We start from the raw sequence: 20,545 nt of genomic DNA on the forward strand, positions 1-20,545 counted from the left end.
TTTATTATTAAGCAATAGGGTACGAAAGGCAGTCCTGTATCGTCAATAATGTACTGTACAGCAGAGAGCCGGCTAACCCTTGAACAGTACATTATTGACGATACAGGACTGCCTCGAGTACCTTATTGGTTTTATAATACGGTTGCCAGCGACATTATAAATTAAGCTGCCTTTCAGCACAAAATTGTTGTAGCCACCAAACGTTGTGTATCGCATTTCAGTAGCCTAGAGAAAATAGTCCCCGTATGTGTGGCTGTTGCTATGCAACAGACACACATCATTGGGAACGTCACGTTTGTTAGCCTAGCACCAAAAGTTTGTTGATGATTAGCTAGGAGATCGACATTAATTTGTGCGTCGTCTGAAAACATCCCAGGTCGCCTTGTTAGATCTCACACCATCTCATTAATTCACATCACTGTCAAGCTTGAAATGACAACTAACGGTCGCGCAAAATCTACCGTTATTTTGAATGCGCACTGATATGGAATGCTTGGGTAAATGTCAACAGGTGTACAGTACATTATGGCTCAATACAGTACACCCCGTGACTCACTCTCAACCAATCAGAATGCTTGATATCATGTACCCGTATTATAATTGTTGTTATTATGTTGCTGTTAGAACAGTATTGCGGACCACACTTGCATTTTTACTGCTTGCCTTGTAGCCAACCTGTATGAATAATGAGTGAGTCAGTTAAGTAACCTCTCGATTCTTTATTCTTAAAGGACGAGGGTGTCAGAGCAGGTGGATAGTTTCTTCGCAGAGGCCACCATTCCCAGAAATGAAGCTGCACTCAGATATTGGCAGGAACATCACCAGCGTTTTCCAGCATTGGCGCAAATCGCCCGCAAATACCTGAGTGCCCCCATGCACAAGCGTGGACAGTGAGCGGCTCTTCAGCACTGTGGCTCATGTTTTGGATGAGAAGAGAAATAGACTGGCCCCTGACAAGGCAGAGATGCTCGTCTTTGTAAAGAAAAACATGCATCTTATTAGGAAGTAGAGGCCCACTATAAGGGAAGGCTTTTTTTTGTGTCTATTTAGTTTTGTTAAAGACTGAGGCCCATGTTCAACTCCGCCAGCCTACTGCAATGGATACACAAGAAGATGAAACTGTGAAAGATAGCCCTATTTGACTTTGTATTTATCTTATTTTTCATACTTATTTAATTGCATGTTGCGTTTCTAGTCACTTTTACATTATTTAAGTGAATTTGTTTAACAAAATATTTGTATTGGGTTGTTATTTAATTTAACACATATATTTACTGTAAGTACAGAAAGTCATTTTTTTGTCATTGAGTAGGTAGTTGTATGGCAGGCAGTTTTCACAGAAAAATATTTTTATTTTATTTGTTTTAATCTTGAATTTATATGGCATTCCCTAAGGGTTTATGCTAGTGTTTTGTAAGGCTGCATTGCAAGCATCTGTTTACAGTTAAGATGATGTCTTGAGTAAGCCTGGTGATATTATAATTATATTAAATAAAGTTTAGTTAAACTAAAGATTGTTTCATAAATCTGATTGAATTTTTGCTCATTAAAAGATAAGAGTGATAAAGGGCTAAAATCATTTAAAATAGTGCTTTTTAAATAATGATTTCATTATTTTCCTGGCACAAAAGGGTGAATGAATAACAACAAAAACAAAATAAACAAATATCGGTATCAGCTAGATTGTTGTTTTAAACATCGGTATCGGCCAAGAATTTCCATATCGGTGCATCCCTACCTATTACAGTACAAAACTTGACAATGTAGAGGCAGGACTGCCACCCTGCTATCAGGGATTGGCAGTCGCTATTTTTGCATTCAAGAAGGCTTCATCACTGACGATGGGACACCCAGTAACTCTGTACACATCCCATCAACTATATACCTTACTCACAAGCCCACAATTTGTGTTGACACAGGCCAGGAGAACTGGCTACGAGGTGATACTGTCTGCCCCTGAACTCACCATACAAAGGTGTGACACAGTAAACCCAGCAACTAAGATGGTGTTGCCAGTAAATGGGACACCACACCATTGTGTCCACGACAATTACATCTTTATGCGTGCACGCCAAGACCTGCACTTTTTAGTGGATGGATCTTGCTTTAGAGATGCTGTGGGCAATCATGCAGGCTATGGCGTAGTGCAGCTCAAAGATGATGCCACATTCGAAACTATCCAATCTGTGAAGGTTGATCAACCGTTTGATCTCAGCCCAACTGGCTGATCTTACAGCAGCATTCCTGATGGCAAAGGGTAAGAGTCTTAATGTTTATACAGACTCTGCGTATGCATATGGCGTGTGTCATGTGTATGGTAACATATGGAAGCAGAGAGGCTTCTGCAGAGCCAATGGTACAGTAATCAGCCATGGACAGTCTATTTTGCAATTGTTAGACGCCATGCATGCTCCAACAGCCTTGGCCATTATTAAATGCCCGACGCCTTCAAAGCGTGTGGTGGTCACCATATTTAACTGCCACAGTTGATAAAGTGCTACACAAATGCAAAGTATGTGCACATTACAATGTTAGGAAGACATTTTCTGCTCCCATCTCACACATTCCAACGCCAGACGGACCATTTAGACATCTGATGATAGATTATGTAGACATGACGCAACGTATAGGAAGGCTGAGATACATCTTGGTAGTAATCTGTTGGTTTAGTAGATGGGTAGAGGCAATACCAACTGCAGGTCCAGATCAGTAGCAACATTTCTGTGTAGAAAGGTATTTCCGAGATTTGGGATCCCTGATAGCATAAGCTCAGACGGACCACATTTTGTGGCTGAAACATTTAAATTGGCACTGAAAATGCTACGAATTAGAAAAGGTTTGGCTGTGTTTATCATCTTCAGTCACAAGGAACAGTCGAGATAGCCAACGGTATCTTGAAAGCCAAGTTAGCAAAAATCATGGCTGATGGTAAGTTAAACTGGGTACAGGCTTTACCACTGGCACTAATGGCAATGCACTCGAGTACTAACCAACTAACATTTCTAACACTGCATGAAATGGCAACTGGAAGGCCGCTTCCAGTTCCGTATTTACGAGGACCCGTTGAGGGTCCTCCCCTTGGAGAGAGAGCTTCAAAGCTACCTCCTACACTTAACACAAGTACATAAGGAAGTGTTCTCACAGGTAAAAGGTGCCACAGAGAAGAGGTTCCAGAGAACCTGCAGACGGTTGTGCCTGGAGATCGGGTATACGTAAAAAGCTTAAACTAAGCTAGAGCCAGGATGGGTGGGTATCAAAGCGCCAGCTATGTTATATGGAAAAGTAACAGTGTTTGTACCTCAAAGAAACGTACCAAACAGAGATAAAAGAGACACTTAGACTCAGTAGAAAACAGATGACAATGTAGGGCTGTTTTGGCAGCCCCTTTGTCACTGGTCACCCAGACACTCGTCTGGGACAGTTGTTGATTTGCATGAATGCTAAAATGACAATCACACCTTGATGACACACCTCTGGAGAGGTGGTCTCAACAGTTGAAGAGGAAGGTGGACAGAGGAAGACTCTGAAATTATCATTAAAAGTTGTGTTCTTGTAAATATCATTTTAAACAGCTTTTAATGTCATGTTTGATATGCTTTTGTTTCTTATTTTATGTATTACATGCTTGTAATAATTTTAATACTGTTACATGTACATGTACAGGGTTTTACAGAGTTTGTGCCTGCAGCAGACCAACATGTGTTTAACATATTCCCTTGTCATTGCAAGGGCAACACTTGGTCTACTGCAGCCTTGATTAATGATCCAATTTGAATTTGTATGCGTTAGACAACTTTTCAGTCATGTGACCGGTGTCCCCATTTTTAGTTAGGTTTGGGTGTATATAGGAAGAAGTTTTTACCAATCACTTCGAGTTCTGTTTACGATACAGCTCCGGTGCGTTAGGCGCCTAGTCCTCATTGTGAATACCTTCGTTAACCATTGCTCTGAAGGTATGTTTTGTACTTGATGATATTTCATTATCATTGTATTGATTATCTTGCTATTTAGATAATAAACTATTAATGTGTGCATTTTAAAGTTACTTGTTCTCCTTGAAACGTATCTATCAAGCTACGGCGGTGAAAACTTTGATCTAGTCTGGTTGATGCGGCTAACTGATTATAAACATAGACTTTTGGAGTAGGTTTTAACTTAAGGCCTCTGAGTCACTTACAGTGGATCTCCACGCTCCGAAGGAATTTACCGGAGCCTCTGAGTGATCGATTACATATCCTACTAGGTCTACTATGGTTAAAATCCATATTATAGTAGAGATAAACGACTGTTTAGTGAACACGCATACTTTAGGGTCGGTGCTCTGATCAAGCAGACGATTTTTACCTACGTCAGAGTTTCATGTCATTAACTGTTTAGCGCTCAAGGTTACAGGTAACGCACTTGTGCACATTGTCAAAAATTGGAGTCAGATATTAACGAGTCAATTATCTCCCTGAGAATCTAACCAAAGGTGACTTGTGGTTCCCAAGCCAGGGACAAACACCAAGCGCGTCTCTGGCCTTTCGATTCACAGTCTACAATTTGGTGTACATCACTTACGACCAAGTACCTTACAAGTGCAAATTTGGTGGAAAGAACGCTATAGGGAAAAAGAGCATCAGAATGAGGAGATGGCGACACTTAAGAACAAGAACAGGATGCTGATTTGCCAGAATGAGGAGCTGAGAATGGAGATAAATAGCTGGCAGCAACATTGTGGTGCATATCAACCCATGCCTCTAATGGATCCATATTAGAACATGTGGCAGTACTTCTAAGGAGATGCTTTGGCTGAGGTGTAATTCTTCTGGCAGAAGGGTGTCATCCAACCACTTGGTCTGTTTCACTTTGGATTATGTTACATCCTGGAGTACCCAGTTTTGCCCTGGACTATTCTGACCCCCATTAAAATATACTGCCCTCCTTTGGACACCCGCCGGAGACCCAGCCCCTTTCCCCAATCATCTTCACACATCCAACCCCCTCCCCTGAAGATCAGTAAACATCAACCCCTTTCCCTAAACATCTTTTCACAACCAACCCATTTCCCTGAACACCTCCAAACACCAGCCCCTCTCCCTGGACATCATTGGACACCTGCTCATAACCCAGGGCATTATCAGACGTTTATTTTAACCATTTAGTAATAAGTCACACTGTTTCGCGATTGTGCACCAATTTTATGTATTGCATGGAGCACGACATCACAGTTATATCTGTAAATACATAATCACCCTGTACATGCACCCCTTCCTTATTGTGCTGTCACAGCACTGTTTTGTTTTCAATAACATTCTGGTATGTTGTATTGAGGTCATTGTTTGTTTTGTTTTGTCTCGCATACTGTTTAGAGATGCTTTAAAGTTGGGTCCTCATCACATGGATGTAGGGTTATGTGGGATGGGTAGAAGGTTTGCTATCCATTGCAATTTACATCTGCAGTATAGTAATGGGGCTAGATCCCGTCGCTCACTGGCTCATCAAATGACCTGCAGTCCCTATGTATGTGTGAAAGCTTGCTGTTAAGGGAGAGACAACGAACATGCAGAACCTACGTCACACACTGGCGGTGGAGATGTGTATAACCAACATATAGTCACATATAGAACATAGGCATCAGTCTATTACTTGTTTTTTTATAAGTAATAGGACCTCAGTGCGAAACTCCTCAGGGTGGATGGTGAATGAGCAGGCAGGTACAGTATGACGACTAGCGATTACTCAGTTTGTCACATATATTTAGGTAGAGGCTGGAACGGATACTCATGTCGCATTGTGAGCATAGTTAACCCAGATGGCTCGCGTTATGCGTGTCATTGACTACAGGGAGTTTCTATTCCCCATACCCTTATAATTTTATCCCCCTGCTATGTGTTGCAAATAAGATGAAAGCTTAGCGAGTATTGGAAAGAAGGACAGTCCACCAGGCCATCGAGGATGAGCTTCGCACATGATGACATTCCTGAGTAAGGTCGAAATTAACAATTGTATTTTTTATGATTCTACTGTCACGCTGAATTAATGCCTGTGTTTTTGACTACTGGTATTCTATCAGCATTTATATTACTCCAATATTGTTTCTGTTGAATAATTACAGCGTCGTGGTGAGATTTTGTAAGTCTCACAGGGAAGACTGAAGTGGAATAACGTCACACTGTTGTAATTACGAAGATGAAGAATGAGTATGGATTATATGATTGAAAAATGCCTCTTAATCACGTTTATACTTTTTTACCTTTATATGTTATACTACTGAAAAGCCTGATGCAAAACTGTTGACTTTTTAGTATTTCCACTAATATGTACAAGAAATCAAGCCCAAAGTTTTAATCTGGGTGACTGGGGCTGGGTGTGAGATAAGGCTATGTGAGCAGGCTCCTACCATTGAAAAACAACAAAGCCCAGCAGTAATGAGGCAAATTTACGACCCAAGGCCCGGACCTTAGTGTGACTGGCCGTCAATGTCGGAGCAGGCCTACAAAAAATAGATGAATTCTCTATGCACCTGTAATCTGAAGCCTTTAGAGAGAGAGGCCTATAGATTCTGAAATGCATTATGACAAACACATATTGTACCAATTGCAAAATGACAGAGCTGATAAGATTTGGATATAAAAAGAAGTGTCCGGAGGAAATTTCTTAGTCTGATTCTGCAGAATTTGGCTCACGTTTGTTTGGAATCACCGTGTTGTATTGGATTCTGATAAAACACTTGCATCGAACTCTGCTGAAGTTTCCTGTGCTGTTTCCAAAACTTTTTTTATTTTTATTTTGACCAAAACCAAGTATATAGGATTTCTTCACCTTCACAAACATACATAAGATGTATGTTTAAAGACCATCAATTGATTAACTTTACACAAAAGCAATAAGTGCTTTTGATTTTTTCCAGTTCAGTTCAATTTTTCTTACTCAGTGAGAAAAATCCAGTCTGTCTTGGGCTTGAACAAGCGCATCTGGTTGAATGTCTGAGGTAGATAAGCAAAGGACTGACAGGTGATCATCAGCGGCCTGCGCCCACTCTGCATCAGTCAAGTTATTGTATTTGTCTGTGTGTTTAGTCCCGTAGTACCAATTCAAATTGTAATCCTTCAACACAGTGACCTGTTCTCCACAAACTAAGCACACAGCTTTGCCTTTGACTTCAGTAAACAGATACTTGGATGCAGTCATCAGACCAGGGCAATACATCAGAGAGGATAACAGACTGCACTACTCCCGTGTCTCTCAGAATCCGAACAGGAACTGTTAGAAATATTTATAGGTGCATTTTATGCAAGCTAAAAGAATACTACTGTGCAACATATTTTTGAGTGCAGAAAGATCCCCCAAATGAAGTTAAGCCCACTTTATACTACTCCGTTTTCAAGGGGAGACAGACACAAGGAACCCCCTCTCCGATGTGGAACGCCTCAGAGAGCTTGTTGTGCACCTCCTTATTTTCCTGACTATCGTCCGAATTTTACAGATACCCCTTGGCCATGATCGGTCCGTTAACGACACAATTTCCGAAAAAAATCATTTCCGGACCTCACATTTCATACATTCCACCTCGGCATCCGTCTCCTCTTTTTTCCTTGTTCTTGTCTCAAAAAATAAATTAAAAGCAAGTCCTCTTCCATATCAAGCAGCTCCTTCAACATTCGTGTTCTATTCGCCATCATTCACTGTGTGTGAGGAAAAGGAGGGGGTAAATAAACAATCGACAACTTCCAGCACAAAGACGTTATGGGGCAGGCTTCTCTATGGTTCAAAAACGTTGCTCCACCTACTGTTCTGGCGGTGAATTGTTTTCAGCACCCACAGCCTTCGGAGTACTATAAATTCAAAAGAGTAAATCGAATCAGTCCGAATCCGTTTGTCTGTCTGTCTGTCCGTATTGGAATAGGAGTAGTATAAAGCTAGCTTTAGACATGCTCACAATTAGTTAAACAGACTGACCGTTGTGGTAGAAATTTTTGTCATATGCATAGATGTATGTGTATGAAATCTACAAGCTTCTATGTTCATTGGTAAGAGACAGGAAGGGAAGATAATTAAGTTGAGTTCAAAGGAATGTGAGGTGCTAATGGCTCTGTGGGCAGCTTGCCCTGGGGGATGGGTGAAGCATCTTATATGGCCTTCTGTCCCCTAGTCGGTGTAAAGGTACCAGTATGGTACTCAGACTCCGTTACGGATGGGCGGGCTGCCGGATAGGACGGATTAATTTGCATTTCTGTTGCCTTTATGGTTCTCCGAAGGCTGGGGGTGCTGAAAACAATTCACCGCCAGAACAGTAGGTGGAGAAGCGTTTTTTTGTCGAAAACACGTTGCTTTGTTGCGTTTTTGTGAGTTAGAAATCGTCGTTGTTTATTTCCCACCTCTCATCACACGTGTGACCCTCCTACCAGCTGTCACTAGTCAGACGATGAGTGCTGCAGGTGCAGTCGCATAATATTATATTAAAGACTGTGTCTAATGCAATTTAACCACCTGAAAAAGCAAATGTGGCCCGCCACGTCATTTTATGTGGCCCGCGGAAGCTTAATGGGCTATTGAAATAAGTCTACGCTGCTTTACAGCGTGCATTGACCATAAACGACATCTCTCACCATGCATTTCGGTTGTGTTACGGCAAAGTGACGACATCCCGCCTCTAGAAAGCAGTGTATGCACATCAGTGTTAAACGCAAAGTTTAACTGGGTGAAGGCGAGCATGGTTTGAATGACAGCACTCCAATGCAGCCGGTTCTACAAACGTACCCCATGTGCATTTTCAGTCAAGGTCCTCGGGCATTCAACCCAAGTTGGTATCGCTCTCGAACTTGGTTAGAGTACTCAGCCAAGCTAGCATGTTTCTGCTTCCCTTGTCGACAATTTGGAGCCAGAAATGATCACCTTCATTAGACAAGGTTTTACCAATTGGAAAACGGCAATGTTTATTTTACATAAAGCTCAAAAAGCTATTCTGCGTTCAAATAAAGGGCAAAAAAAGTTTTGCTCTTGCCCTATATGCTCTTGCATTTTGTCACCAAACACTGAGAAAAATATGCACATTTATCCTCCATGAAAAACAGCAGATTGTCCAAGAATTAAAAGGCGGACTTCAATTGCAGCATAATAGGCCCTATGTTCACAAAAGCTACAACAAAAACACCATGTTTTTACATCGTTACTGACGTTACATCGTAGTTACAACTGGCCCTTTGACGGCAACCATAATGCTGATGTGGCCCTCGGTGAAAATGAGTTTGACACCCCTGCGATATAGACAAGGCTCTGGTTTTGTGAATTAATTTCTCCACCACCAAGTGTTTAATGCAATGTGAAAAATGATAAACAAAAATTGCCATACAAACTGTATGTACAGTCAAAACTACAATGTACTACTCTAGGTCACTAAACTGTGGCAGTCAGTGCACAGACAACAAACTCACGTTTCTGAATTCGCTAGAGAAGAGCATAAACTAGCTCACAATAAACTTTCTCTCCTAGAAGTGTTCATCACAGACGTCTTTCAAGAAGACGACCTTAGAGAAAACACAGAGTGTCATTGTGCAGCTTGTGATTTAAAGTCAGTGAGAGTCCGTGGCCTTGTTAAAGTGGCCAACAGCGGATGGGAAGAAACTGTTCTTGTGGCGTAAGGTTTTGGTCTTGATGGACCGCAGCCTTCTGCCGGAGGGGAGTAGCTGAAACAGGGATGTGTCCAGGGTGGGAGGGGTCGGCCACAATCTTCCTCGCTCGCCTCAGGGACCTCGAGGTGTGCAGATCCTCAAGGGCAGATTGCAGCCAATCACCTTCTCAGCTGTGCAAATGATACGCTGCTGTCCGCTCTTGTCCTTGGCAGTGGCAGCAGCGTACCAGATGGTGATAGAAGAAGGGAGGATGGACTCAATGATGGCTGTGTAGAAGTGCACCATCATTGTCTTTGGCAGGTTGAATTTCTTCAGCTGCCGTAGGAAGTACATCTTGCTTTGGATATATTTATACGTGCTAGATGACGTACCTGTAACCAAGTGGCGTTCCATTTCTTAAGGATATGTAGCCCTTACCCCTCAGTTTCGAGGGCCAAGGGCTAGGGGTAAACTAAGGGGAAGGGGTAAGGGGGAGTTTTGGGATTCAGCCTTAACCAAGCCCACAGGCTTAGGGGGCTGGACTCGACAAGGGGTTACTGATCTCTGCTGTAACTTTATACAGTCGGCTATAACATGTCCCATTCGATGGCAATAATATCTCTCCTGCTCTTTGCCTGTGCGAGGTGGGAGGGTAGCGGAACCACGCTTAAACTGTGGGTTACGCGAGGGTGCTGACTCTATAGGAGGGGCAGAAAACACAATCTTGTGGATCAGAACGAACTCATCGGCCAAAACTGACGGTTGAGACAAGGACGCAACCTTCTGTCAGGCAGGCTGTTCTTAAAGATGCTGTGAAGCAGAACTGAAAATGAGTTTTAAGTTCATCACACCACAGAAGAATGTGTTGTTAACTACCTATCCAAATTCGAATGAAAAAAACCCCACAGACAACTATGTCAAATTAGGCTTTGAAATCGTGAGAAAATCAGCAGTCTTCTCTGCTTGATAGTGGGGGGTCGTGTCGCCAAAAGGATCTGAAGTTCCGCCCCCTCAAATGTATTGAATTTAGCAACAGCAACAACTAGCTAAATAAATTGCAGATATCAGAACAGACCTACCTGCAGTGTCTGAGTGTTTTATGTGTTAATTACTTTGTCTTTGCATCGTATCAACACACCAGCACTAACAATTTGTTAAAGGTCCCATGACATGAAATGTTCACGTTAGGAGGTTATTTAACATTAATATGAGTTCCATTAGCCTGCCTTTGGTCCCCATGTGGTTAGAAATGTCGATAGGTGTAAACCAAGCTCTGGGTATTCTTCTCCGACTTTGAGAAAATTAAAGCTTAAACGCTCGGTTTTGAAAATGTTCCTATTATGACGTCGTCATAAGGAAGGTTACCTCCCCTTTCTCTGTTTTGCTCGCAAAGAGAAAATGGCCCACCAATGAGAAAATGAGCTACGACCGTGCGAGCGCGATATTGGTTTTTCATCGAGAGACATCATGGCTTACAAACGACCAAAGCATGGCAGATTGCCCCGCCTCTTTCCTCCTCATGCCATTTAAAGCTTCAGGCACAGAAACGGCACGTCCTGAGAAAGCTTATTGTGGGACTGCTCGTAGTGGCTGTAATTCAGCCCCAAGGCTGAATTTCGCAAATAAACTTCAGATACAGTAATAGGGGACCACTTCCTCTGGAGATGGCGCCGGTGAGGGCGGCCGTGGTTGCTAGGTGCGCTCTGTTTTGTCTGTTAATTCAGTGTTCTGCCAAATTTTCTTGGGTTCTCTATCAAGAGAAGTACTTCTGAACATAAGGACTTATTTCCCACTTTTCTGCGGCAGATTTAGTGGGAATTCTAGCCAGTGCCGCGCTAGGCTTTGCTCATGCAGTGTAACGCTGTAGAAGTCCTGTGTGGGAGCGCTAGTTCGGCTACGCAGACGTGGAATCCAAACAGTGCTTCCAAGTTTTTTCCTCTCCAACGTACGTTCACTGTGCAATGAAATGGACGAACTTCAGCTACTGATGGTGAAAAACAGAGACTTTCTTTCATCTTCGATTTTGTGCTTCACGGAGACATGGCTGTGCGATTTGATCCCGGACGCCGCTTTACAACTGGCAGGCTTTCAACTCATAAGAGCTGATCGGGACACTGCACTCTCTGGCAAAACCAAAGGCGGTGGTATTTGTTTCTACATCAACAGTGGCTGGTGTGTATATGTGACAGTGAGTCTGTAACATTGTTCTCCAGATCTGGAATCATTTTTTATAATCTGTTAACATTTTTACTCGCCACGAGAATTTGCATCGCTCATTTTGGTCGGAGTTTACATGGTGCCGGGTCCACAGGTTAAAGAGGCCCAACGCACGCTCGCCGACCAGATTCTGAGTGTGGAGCGAACAAACCCGGATTCCCTTGTTATTGTTCTTGGCGACTTTAACAAAGGTAATCTCAGCCACAAACTCCCTAAATACAGACAATTCATCAAATGCCCAACCAGAGAAGAGAACACTCTGGATCACTGCTACACTACAGTCGGTAGAGCCTACCACGCCGTCCCTCGTGCAGCACTGAGCCACTCTGACCATACCATGGTCCATCTGATTCCTGCATACAGGCAGAAATTAAAGCTCTTTAAACCTGTTGTGAGGACATCAAAACAGTGGACCAGCGAGGCTATGGAGGATCTGCGGGCGTGCTTGGACTGTACTGACTGGGATATGTTCACGACTGCTACCAATAGTCTGGATGAACTCATTGAGGCTGTGACATCATACATCAGCTTCTGTGAGGACTGCTGTATACCAACACGCACCAGGGTGAGCTTCAACAACGACAAGCCCTGGTTCTCAGCAGAGCTGAGAAGGTTGAGGTCAGAGAAGGGGGAAGCTTTTAGGAGTGGAGATAGAGACAGATTCAAGGAGTCGAAGAACAGAGAGAGGCTAAACGACTGTACTCGTTCTGTACTGAGAAACTGAAGCGTCAATTCTCTGCTAACGACTCTGCTTCTGTCTGGAGAGGGCTCAGGCAAATCACTAACTACGATGTTTCAAATGATAAGCCATGTTTGAGGTTGATGAATGATGCAGAGTTAGGGTTATCATGTAATCTTCTGGAGTCATCCTTTAACCTCTCAAAATAATCTCAAACTTTGGATTTCCTGCCCAACGTAATTAATTACGGCATGGACCAGCAGTGTGATCATGTTTGTGCGTCAATGACTGTGAATTTGAGTTTTTTTGGCGACCAGCCGACCAATCAAAACTTGGTTGACCAAGACTTTCCTCATCGACTAACATTTTGTAGACTATTAGGGGGCAACCCTAGTTTCACCATCCATTCAGTTACAGTTTTTATCTCTATTCTTCCTGCATTTCAAACCGTCTCTGGAAGAGGGGATCCCTCACTGAATTGCTCCCAAGGTTGCTTAAAGGTCCCATGGCATGCTGTTTTTGGATGCTTTTATATAGGCCTTCGTGGTCCCCTAATACTGTATCTGAAGTCTCTTTCCCGAAATTCAGCCTTGGTGCAGAATTACAGCCACTACGAGCAGTCCCACAATGAGCTTTCCTTAGGACGTGCCATTTCTGTGTCTGTAGCTTTAAATGCTACGAGGAGGAGAGAGGCAGGAATAACTGCCATGTTTCGGTCGTTTGCAAGCCATGATGTCTCTCGAGGAAAAAACAATATCACGCTCACACAGTTGTAGCTCATTTTCTCATTGGAGAGCCAAATTCTCTGTGCGGGCAAAGCAGAGAAAGGGGAGGTAACCTTTCACCTTATGATGACATAAGAAGATTTTCAGATTGGAGCATTTGAGCTTTCATTTTCTCAAAGGCGGAGAAGAATACCCAGGGCTTGGTTTATACTTATCTTAATTTCTAGCCACTGGGGGACCAAAGGCAGGCTAGAGGACCTCATATTAACGTTAAACAACCGCATAAAGTGAAATATGTATGCCATGGGACCTTTAAAAACATTTCTCTGTTTTCCTGGGAGTTTTTCTTTGTCTTCCTTGAGAGTTTCCGGTTGGTTAAGGAGCAGTTCTATGGGGATCAGTAAATCCCTCTCTAACATTGAAAGTAGTGCTTGCTAAATAGATTTTAAAAATAATAATAATATATGAATTCCAGGCCATGTACTTCACTCATTCTTTTCTTTTAACTTTTTGTCCAAAGTTCAATAGTTGCACTTAATGTAGCTTACCTAGAGTGACCACCATAACGGGGATGTTGAGTCGCTGTCGGGTGGTTTGGGAGAGCCGGAGGAAGCCATACTCCAGAGAGTACTCCACTATGTACTCCTCCTGAGGCCATACTAAAGAAAGAAATACACATGTATGTTTAATCAAAATACTCACCTTAAACACAAACATTCTACCCTCTTAACACTAGAAGCGTAGAGCAGGGGTCATTTGACTCAAATTGTGTCTTTGCACTCAATCAAATTCTACTAAACTGCTTTCTAGACTTTTTACTAAATGTGTTTTATCATCCAGTATTTTTATATTTTCAAAATCACAAAAGTTCATTTAAGGCAAATTTACTGATGTTTTGGTTTAATTGCAGATTAAGATTAAAACAGATGTTGCAAGGGTTCCATTGCAGTTTGTCATTCAGACAAAGATTGTATAGCCTAAATAATATTTGTTTGTCCAGAAATGTCTAGTTTATATATAGCCTATAATTACGTGCCATATGATGACAAAAACATTTCAAAATTCTATGAAGTGCATTAGCTTTACATAAGCGTTTGTTTGGTGACTGGTAAGCGCAATGTTTATGTCATGACATAGCGGGAACAATAATTTTAATAAAATGTTTTGTAAAGCGGACAAATTAATAAAGGACATTGGCATAAATTCACATATGGTTGCAACAAATCTCAATATGTTTGACCAAATAGTTTGACAATGTTGCTAATGGTAGGCAAAACCGTTTATGAATATAAATAGGCCTAATAAACAGTAATCTAGATTAATCTCACTGTAAATTTGGCGTTAATCTAGATTAAAATGGCTCATTTGAATTCCGCCGGAGGCATTCAGAACGTGTGTGCTATCCAAATAATGACTAAAAGTAAGTCTTAGAGAACGGGTTTCTCAAGCCAGGTGGCGCATTAGACCAGGGGCTCGTGTCCTTTTTCCAAAACGCATCACAAACTGCTTGAGAAATCTGTTATACTATGATAATTGGTGATGAAAATAAATGATGTTCAATAAGATGTACTTGTGTTTATTAGATTAGTTAGCTTGGCTGATAGAGCTGTGCTGACGGGCTTGCCACGGTTGCACTCAAACATCGTAGATGACGACTCTTCCCCTGCGCTACATCAGTGCTTGGCCCGGCATCTTCCGCATTAGCTAAGGGATGCTTTGCATTTAGGTGGTATTTGAGACTGGAAGAACTCCAACAATAAACTAATTCAGCATAGCACAAGGTTCAAACAACCATAGTCTTGTTGAGGTTTCCATTGGAAAGCTTCTTAAAAATACATTTTCCCTGAAGCAAACCAGGCGGCTTCATAGCTGCATCCATGTTAGCACGTCACGTTTGATGTGATAATTTAATACACAAGGCATACACACAGGTTCGAAGACTCGTTCTCGCCCCCTACAATGCAATTTGGCTAGGTATACATCCGCGCTAAAATATCAAGGTGAAAGTCACCTTACGTAGTATAGACCCAGCTCCCAACCGAACTTTCAGAATAGATTAACGCCAATATTTTTTTTTATCGCCCGATAAGAGTCTCACGTTAACGCAGCATGTTAACGCCGATAACGGCCCACCACTACTTTTTATACACTACACGATCGGTCATTAGAAGGGGGGATAGGATGCCGCACCTTTCAAACAGCCTGAAAGATGCCTTCACGTCTACCAGCTCAAAAAAAGAAGAAATCCTGTGCACAATGCAATGCCGTACAGTAAAGGGAACAAAAAATTCAAAATGATCTGTCCGGCTAGTAGTAGTAGAGAGGCCACCTACTAGGGGTGGAACGGCACATGTATTCGTATTACTCAGACAATACACGGTATGAAAATAAATAAAACTTGCATGCAAATCAATTAATGTAATGCGGAACTACTGTTAGATACTTGTGTTCTTTAGGGACACCTAATCTGTTGCCCCGATTTAGTGGTACAACCCATGAGAGATAGAGGACCCGCCGGCCTCTTTAAGATTGCAAGTTTGGGAAAACTTTGGTTTCCCATTCAGGCGAGAGAGTGGTGGATAAGACAGGCACTGTGTGTCGGCATTGTTCAGCAGTTGTGGGGTATGTGAGTGGAAATACATCTAACATGCTAACGCATATAACGCATCTGGAGTGTGCTAAATGACAAAAAATATCCGACGCCATCACCCAGGTGTGCCAAACACTGTAACGAGACAAAAAAAACACGAGAGATGTGGAGGGCGACACATCACCGAACCGCGCATTTCGCAAAATACATGACTCGCTGACCGAGCACGTCCTTGTTTATAATAGTCATGGGGAGGAAAATAAATATATCATTGCATACGTTTTGGAGTCAAACTCTTTGGACAAAGCTTGAACAAAACGTAATACCTCATAAAATCGTGATTAAGACTTTTTAATACTTTTTAAGGACCGTAATTTTCCCAAAATTGACTTTTAATACACAACATCACTTTTTACTTTTTTCAAACACCCACCAGATTTATCCATGAGGACTATTCCAAAAAAAAGTATTGCAGTACAATAAAATCTTAAACATAATTACTAAATTTTAAATCTGCAGTAGGTAACAAGTACCTGTAGTAGGTAGTAAGTTAGGTTTCCATGAGAACATGGAAATGTTTCCTGGCTTTCGTCAGCCAAAGGAAGTTTAAATGCAGGGCTCAACATTAACTTTTTGAGGCACTTGTCCTTTGGACAAGTACATTAACATTTCACTTGTCCATACACAAAAGTCACTTAGATTCATCATTTTATAAAAAATAATAATTGTTGTTGACTTTTCTAGCTAGCTAGCGTCGGCAGTGATGTACCTAGCAAGCGTTAGCAGCATTTGTATTGGTTAAATGTACATAGTTAAATATCAGCTAATATTCAACTCTAAAGTAGGCTATACACCAGTGGCGATTTAAGACCCTTTTTATATATATATTTGTGTGTATATATATACATATATATATATATATATATATATATATATATATATATATATATATATATATATATATATATATATATATATATATATATATATATATATATACTATTCTTTATTATCATTTGATGCTGGTAGTTCATGAAGAAAGGGACATCCTTACTGTTTTAATTCATTCAATATTTTGCATAATAATACAAAAATCTATTAATTGTTATCAAGTGAAATTAGGGATTTAGCACTTTGGCAGTATTCATGTCACATTGTAATTGGGGTCTGATCCTAGAATCGCCCCTGCTCACACGCTCTCACGCCAAATCTTGTACTTCTCACGCTAAGAAGGCAGCCAACCAAGTTGTCCTGCTAACAATGTAAACAGTAATGGACAAGGTGCAGGCCCCCGGAGTGAAGCAACATAGACACGCAAACACCTGTGAAAGCTTGTCTCAGGGCTATTTCTCTTATTTCAGATACAGTATAAGTTTAGATAGCTTGCAAATACTGAGGATAGCCTACCGAAGTTGAGTTAGCCAATGTCGTAGCGATGCTAGCTAACATTAGTTTGCTAGCTGTATAACATTTCACTGGGTCTTACAGCGTTGCTTGATTTACTGAATTTATAATGAAATTGTATGTTCTACTAGCCATTTGCCTACTTGAGCAAGTCACAGTTTTAAAGCCCTGATAGTGTAACTGAGATGACGCAGTAAATAATTCCTCTTTCAAGTAATAAGCCCCCGTTCAAGAGTTTAGCATTAAATTCGCTGCACGGTCTGTAGAGATCTTGGGACAAAGCCACTTATTTTGTGTTTTGCTAATGCAGAATTCGGTCAAATAAAATCGGTAAAATAGACGTAATGATTGGAACATAACGTGAAGTAACATAACATTTTATTTTGTTTGAGTTTTAACTTGTCCAGTGGGACGAGTAAAGTTCTCTTCCACTTGCCCTACAAAAAATTTACTTATCCCCGACAAGTCTTAATGTCAAGCCCTGAAATGTCCAAACACATTTGGCTTTTGGTATGTTTAGTCCAGTGACAAACAAAAACATAAATCCATGTTCTGGCTTTCTCTTGCTCTGTGTCTGGTAAAAAAAGTTAAGGTAATATGTCCTACTAACTAGCTGCATATGCTTACCCCATTACCTGTCTCCTATATACTGCTGGAGTGAGGTATGTCCCTAGTGGCCAAAAACAATGAAACAAATACAGGGATGCAAACACATGTATGGTCAAAAAAGAGAGAGGTCATTGAAGCCCTCACCCCGTGGCAAATATCCATATACTTACATTGCCACCAACCCCCTGACATCCCTGGCCCACCCCTATATGCACAGAGTAAAATTACATTGTGAAGATCAAAATACACCGACACTAATTTGTAATATTCAATTTCATTTTTTATTCAGAGACATAAACTCGTATTAAATTATCTAGCACGTCTTCTGGTTTTACTCCTTCTTCCTCTTCTTCCTGGCCACCTCTAAGGGCACTAAATGTTGATGATCCTAGCCAACTCCTTCAGCTGAGTAACAGCCTGGGAATGGCCCCTCACCACAAGATCAATGGAGGACAAGGCCTGGAGGTTCTTACTTCTGAGAGGTAGTTTGTTCTACTTGCCACAAGCTATGTATGCCTTGGTCATCTTCCTAATAAAATCCATGACAGTAGGAGATTTATTTAAGACTGCAAGGGAAAGTCCGGCTTCCCCTAAAACAGGGGTACTCGATTAGAAACTGAAAAGGTCCACTCACCAAATTTCCTTTCAGTCCAGGGTCCGGAACAGACCATGATATATTTTTCTGGCCCTTACCTCTCCCATTCAAAATTGACTTAGGTTTAGGAGGGCATCTTTCTCCTACAGACCAGAGTTCTAGGGGTAATTTTGTTCAAAGTGTCTATGCTTTGTGCACTCATAGTTACATTTCACGTTAGCTCTACCACTTTTGACAAGGGCAACCGTCTCATTGCAGATTTAACACATCGGTTTTGTGCTCCCCACTGGCAACAAAAATGCGTACTTGTCAGTCCATTCTGTCTGATATTTGCAATTTTCAGATTCAACTTTTCGCTAGGTTTTGTCACGCCATGATTTTTGCTAAGGAAGAAACAGGTAAGCTAGCTACCATTAGCAAATCGATTACCCTGCGTTGTTGCGAATGACACACACAACCTGCGTTTCCCACAGAGGTTGCGGCCAACGTTGAGTGAGTGAGTTGTCATGGTGATTACAGTTATTACAGTTCCTGATTGGAGCTTTATATTGGACACGGAAGCACATCTAGTATGAAAACAAAATAGGCTATTGCACAAAATCACGCACCAATGAATTGCGTCTAGGTATTGCGGTGCGGATCCGGACCGGAGTCCGTTTATTGAGTACCCACCGCTGACAGTAAAAGATAAGCAGCAAGAAGAAACTGTGTATTAAAGGGTTTTCACTGACGTCACGTTCTGGGCGGTTACCCGTATGCGCGGCCATATTGGAGGCACTCGGTGTGAACAACTGAACGGAGTACAACCAAAGAACGTATATTCTATACTCTTTGGTACAACTGTAGCCATGTCTAAATGACCGAAATGGTCATCAAAACGCGGCCAAGATCCAAAGGCATATAGGGAAGGACTTGGACCACAAGAAAAGGGTCGATATTTTGAGAAATTAGGATTTATTGGCGGTGCAGATCCCTACCAGTTAACCTAGCTCCCTCTACTTGGATTTGTGACGACCCGGTGATTCTGCCTTCAGTTGGATATCCCGATATTGTTAACTACCTTTCTCGCCGAACCCATACACATGCAGTAGTTTGATATGAATTATATTATGTCAATGTCAGCTTTGCAGTAAAATAAGCACAGTAAAAACAATAAAAGCAGTAATTGTTTTTACTATTTACTATTATTATATATATATATATAATATATATATATTATCAGTACAATAGAAAAAAAATTATGAGCCGCTGAAATAAACATTTCACAATACCTGACAAGAAATGTGCTGAACAAATACGGATGTTGTCCAGATTTTTCCCTCGTAGATCTTGGTTGAGCTTGGCCAATCACAAGCGCCTCCTTTACTTAGATTATCTCTGGCATTCCTCTCCCTGGTTTTTAATTACTTTTGGAAGTCGATACTATACCAAATGTTTTTCTTTATCTGTCCTATTGGTACAACCTGAAGCAATAATTCAACATTTTTCTTGACGATGTTCGGGATATACTTCAGTGCCAGTGCTTTGTTGTGATGCGGAGTGCCTCCAAGATGGCGACTTCTGGTCCGATGACGCGTTGTGAAAACCCTCTATAGTGGTTCACACTTGCGCGCATAGGCTACTGCTGATTTGCTTATTTCCTATTTACTTGTTTGGTGGAGGCAATCCACAATTACTTAACCCCCCCCCCCCCTGCACGATTCACGCAAGTCACCCAAACTGACGTGAAAAAGCGAGAGGCGCCGAAAAGCGCGCTGTTTGCATCCCTGCAAATACCATAAACAATACAACCACTGATAAAATTACAAATTGTGAAAGGGCTTCTACAACATGGACACAGACATGATCCATGGTGTTGACTTGGTGGTAAATTTAGCTTTTAATCCTTCTTTAATATCAACTAATCTTTTAACTATGATTACTAATACTACTATTTACTCATTTACTTATACCATTCAACATCTAATACCATTCAACATCTAATATTCTATAATAAAATTCATATTTTAGTATTATTAATAATGTTATCTTATATCAAGGATTAAAATTTAAAGTAATTCTATGATGCATTTTATAGTCTCCCAATTATTTTTGAAGGCATTACATAAAATGGACGTAAATTGACCCCGTAGT

General features: G+C 41.3%; 1 protein-coding gene across 4 annotated transcripts in view; it reads right to left on the minus strand.

Annotated features, from left to right (window-relative positions):
* Positions 1-20,545, minus strand: part of tmem259 (transmembrane protein 259) — a 101,564-nt gene that overhangs the window by 40,562 nt on the left and 40,457 nt on the right. For all 4 annotated transcript variants that reach the window (XM_084675718.1, XM_084675720.1, XM_084675719.1 and 1 more), the window contains one exon: positions 13,763-13,873. In XM_084675718.1, coding sequence (XP_084531844.1) covers positions 13,763-13,873 — 111 coding nt within the window. The remainder of the gene's footprint in view (positions 1-13,762; positions 13,874-20,545) is intronic.

This window comes from Hypomesus nipponensis, chromosome 16 (assembly GCF_054491055.1).
Source record: "Hypomesus nipponensis isolate SF chromosome 16, ASM5449105v1, whole genome shotgun sequence".
Lineage (NCBI taxonomy): Eukaryota > Metazoa > Chordata > Actinopteri > Osmeriformes > Osmeridae > Hypomesus > Hypomesus nipponensis.